The following is a 4,392-nucleotide window of genomic DNA, read 5'->3' on the forward strand; positions in this document are numbered from 1 at the left end:
ACAGTTAGGGATTTGGATGTCCCAGAGTTAGGGATTTGGATGTCCCAGCCTGCTCTCCTCGAGGGCTGGCACTGACCTTGCTGGCCCCAGCCTCGCTGATGGGAATCCAGCTTCTGGAAAAGAAGGAAAAGAGGGGCAAAAGCAACACAGCAACGCTCAGAGCAAGGCTGGGAGCACACGGAGAAGAGCAGTGGATATTTGGGGGGGAGGGAGGGAGTCCATTTCCCGGACTTCTGGAAGTGGATGGGCCCAGGGGCACGGCAAGGCAGCACAGCAGGATGACAGAAATCAGCCTCTTCCTCCTGGGGACCAGCAGCCCCAGCACATGGAGCAGCAACTTCCCACTGCTCCATCCCGCTCCCAACAGCCACCCCACAGCTCCTGAGCCTCAAGCAAAGCTCCCTGGAGAGGCCATTTGGATGGGCAGCCTGGGGTGAAGCCACAGTGGATTAGGCAGGAAAACATTCCTGCACTCCTCCCTCCGCCTGCTCGGCTGCGGTTTTCCATGGGGTTGGAAGCCCGGGGCAGGGAGCAGGTTCAGCACAACAGGGACACAACAAACCCAACCCGAGGGATGTGCCCCAGGAGCAGGATACCCACCAACTGTCCAACAAGCCAGCAGCTCTCCATCCCTGGAAGCACAAAGTGCCACTCACAGGCCACAAAAACACACCCCAAAAGCCCCCAAACTACAAGATTCCCACTGCACGTCCTCCCAGTGATCCTCTGAAGTGTTTGTGAGGCAGGTTCCCCTCTCCCAGCAGCTCTCCTTCCCGGCCAAAGACACCTCAGACACACAGATACCCGGGCAAACAGAGCTGCTCACTCCTCTCCCAACAAACCTTGGGATAAGGGCTGGACTCCTTCAGGGAGGAGCACAGTGCTCCCCACACCATCAACTCTCCCTCCTCGCTGACTTTCAGGAGGGCACAAGCTCCACTCCTGGCTCCAGGTCCCACTGTGGGTGTGGACCAAGCCAAGCCCTTCCCTGGGCCACGTTCCCAGTCCCAGGGACTCGGGGTGTGTCTGATCCACCTGTCCCGTGTCAGGCTCAGGGTGTTTCTGCAGAGTCAGCAAAATAAGGGGTTTTCCCCAGAGCTGCACAACCACGAGACAAAGATGGGGCCAGAGATCCAGCCAGGGAGCTGCACTGCTTGGATAAAGCTTGGATAAAGCTCACACCTCCAGCTTGGAGCAAGTCCAGAAGAGGCAACAGAGATGCTGCCAGGGCTGGAGCCCCTCTGCTCTGGAGCCAGGCTGGGAGAGCTGGGGGGGTTCCCCTGGACAAGAGAAGGCTCCAGGGAGAGCTGAGAGCCCCTTGCAGGGCCTAAAGGGGCTCCAGGAGAGCTGGAGAGGGACTGGGGACAAGGGATGGAGGGACAGGACACAGGGAATGGCTTCCCACTGCCAGAGGGCAGGGAGAGATGGGAGATTGGGAAGGAATTCCTGGCTGTGAGGGTGGTGAGGCCCTGGCCCAGGTTGCCCAGAGAAGCTGTGGCTGCCCCTGGATCCCTGGGAGTGTCCAAGGCCAGGCTGGACAGGGCTTGGGGCAACCTGGGCTGGTGGAAGGTGTCCCTGCCCATGGCAGGGGGTGGCACTGGATGAGCTTTAAGGTCCCTTCCCACCCAGAGCATTCCAGGATTCTATGAATATTTCCCTCCTTTCTGCTCGAGTGCTCTGCACTGAAGGCTGAGGCCTGAATTCCCGCTGCATCCCTCCCGTGCCAGCTCCCACACGATCCAGGAGCCCTCGGCAGGACCACACTCACAGCTCCCGAGCTCCTTCCAGCTGGAGACGTCCACCTGCAGCAACAAGTTATTTTGGCAGGAACCTCCCCAAAGAGTCAGCTGAAGATGCACAAGTTCCCCAGCCAAATCCCACGGGATCGCTGCCTCACCTCTGCACAAAGCCCTGATCCCAACGGGAACCGACACTGAAATAAAGAATTATTCACTTTCCATCATCAGTTATTGTTGGCAGCCTTGGAAAAACCAGGCAAGAGCAGAGCCAAGTGCTCCAACTCTGCTGGAAGCGGGAAGCTCTCACTGCTGCCCACAGTAAATCCTTGATCCCTGGGAAAGGCAGGAAGTTCTTCAGGGCTGACAAGAGATTTCCAGAGCAAGGAAACTGGTGATGACAAACACTCCTTGGCTGAGGGGAGCTGGGATTCCACCAGGATTTGGGTCAGACTAACGAAATATAAACTATTCAATGAAGAAGTTGAAGTGGAGAGAGATGTTTGTGTGTCCAACCCCTCTGGATCAGATGGAAAAGCAGAGCAGATCCCAGGGTCTGGCAGCAAGCGGAAGGGGAGAACGTTTTACAAGTTCCAAGGGCCCAAAAAAGGGGAATTATCAGAGAAAAACCAGACCTGATCCCCCCTCAGAGCACCCCCAATCCTTGGGAAAGCACCAAAATTCCACCCTCGTGTATTCGTGGAGTGCCTGGAGTTGGATCCCTGTGGATTGAAGCCTGGGATCCCTCGAGCCCTGGTCACCTCGTGGTGGCTTGGGCTGGGATGGCAGGATGAGGCTGGATTAGAACCAAAATGAAGCTGGATTATAATCAGAACAAAGCTCAATTATTGCCAGGAAAAAGCCGAATTAAAGCAGAGTAAGGCTGGGTTATATCCAAGATAAAGCTCAATTACACCTGGAATTAAGATGAATTATAGCCAGAATAGAGCCAAATTAAAACCTAAATAAAGCTGAATTGAAACCAGAATAAGGCTGAATTGTAACTTGAATTAAATTGAATTACACCCAAATTAAACCTGAGTTATAATAAAAATAAAGCTGGGTTATAACCAGGATAAAGCCAAATTATAACCAAAGTATAAACCAAATTATACTCAGAATGAAGCCGAATTATAATCAGGATAAAACCAAATTATGACCAAAATAAAGGTGACTTACACCCAGAATAAATCCGAATTATAACCCAAATAAAGCTGAACGATAACCAGAATAAAGTTGAATTATAACCAAAATACAGGTCAAATCTTAACCAGAACGAAGCCAAAGTATAACCAGGGTAAAGCCAAATTATGACCAAAATAAATCTGAATTACACCCAGAATAACACTGAATTATAACTAAAATAAAGCTGAATTACACCCAAACTAAACTTGAATTATAACCAAAATAAAGATGGATTAAACCCAAAATAAACCTGAATTATAAGTAGGATAAAGATGAATTATACCCAGAGAGAAGCCAAATTATGACCAACATAAAGATTAATTATGACCAAAATAAAGCTGAATTATGATGAAAATAAAGGTGAATTACCATCAAAATAAAGGTGAATTACACCCAGAATAACACTGAATTATAACCAAGACAAACCCGAATTATAGCGAATTATAGCAAAAGCATAAACCAAACTATAACTAAGATAAACGTGAATTATAACCAAAGTATAAAGAGAATTATAACCAGAACCATGCTGAATTACAAACAGAACCATGCCGAATTATACCCAGAATGAAGCTGAATTATAATCAGGATCAAGCCAAATTATAACCAAAATAAACCCGAATTACATCCAAACTAAACCTGAACTAAAGCCAAAATAAAGCTGAACCACAGCCGGGGATAAACCCAAATCACAGCCAAAATAAACCCGAATTACAACCACAATAAAGTTCAATTATAACCCAAATCACGCCGAGTTACTCCAAGATAACTCCGAATTATAACGAAATTACAACCAAACCGAGGCCGGGCCGGGACAGGCCCCGGGACCCCCCGGGGGGTCCGGGCGCCCTCAGGGCTGAGGGGGCTCGGGGGGGCCCGTCCCCTCTCAGGGCCCGCCCCGCTCCCCGCCGCGGCCCTCACCTCGCAGCTGAACTCCATCTCCGCGTCCATGGTGGCGATGCGCACGGTGAAGGTCTTGGGCTGTTTGCGCTTGAGGGAGCTGAAGCTCATGCGGGAGGCGATGGCCCCGGCCATGGCGGCTCGGGCCGGTCAGCGCGGCCCCGGCGCCATGGCGGCCGCGCCCCGCCCCCCCCGCCGCGCCATTGGCCGCCCTGCTCTGCGGGACCGCCCCCGCCGCGCGGCGCGTCCAATGGAAACCGCTAAACTCCAGGGGCGGGAGTGACAGCGCTTGTGATTGGGTGGAGAGGACGTCGGTCAAGGGAAGGGGCGGGGCGAGGCGGGGCCGCCTCAGAGCGCGGGGTGAGGGAAGGAATGGGCGGGGAGGTGTCGCCCCCTGGCGGCGGGCGGTGTGGAGTAAGGGGGGCGGGCGCTGGGACCCGGGGGCGCCGGGGGAACACGGGGACATGGGGGGACACGGGGACATGGGGACATGGGGGGACACGGGGGGACATGGGGACACTGGACATGGGGACACGGGGACATGGGGGGACATGGGGACATGGGGACATGGGGA

At 53.3% G+C, this 4,392-nt stretch overlaps 1 protein-coding gene across 5 annotated transcripts in view; it reads right to left on the minus strand.

Annotated features, from left to right (window-relative positions):
* The window catches only part of NF2 (neurofibromin 2), a 49,142-nt gene extending 45,144 nt beyond the window's left edge, over nucleotides 1-3,998 (minus strand). For 4 of the 5 annotated variants that reach the window (XM_027669570.1, XM_027669569.1, XM_027669572.1 and 1 more), the window contains exon 1: nucleotides 3,840-3,953. In XM_027669570.1, coding sequence (XP_027525371.1) covers nucleotides 3,840-3,953 — 114 coding nt within the window. Of the gene's footprint in view, nucleotides 1-3,839 lie in introns of all 5 variants that reach the window. The other variant, XM_027669567.1, reaches the window with a different exon arrangement.
* Between the last annotated feature and the right edge of the window lie 394 nt (nucleotides 3,999-4,392).

This window comes from Corapipo altera, unplaced genomic scaffold (assembly GCF_003945725.1).
Source record: "Corapipo altera isolate COAL_440 unplaced genomic scaffold, ASM394572v1 162, whole genome shotgun sequence".
Taxonomy (NCBI): domain Eukaryota; kingdom Metazoa; phylum Chordata; class Aves; order Passeriformes; family Pipridae; genus Corapipo; species Corapipo altera.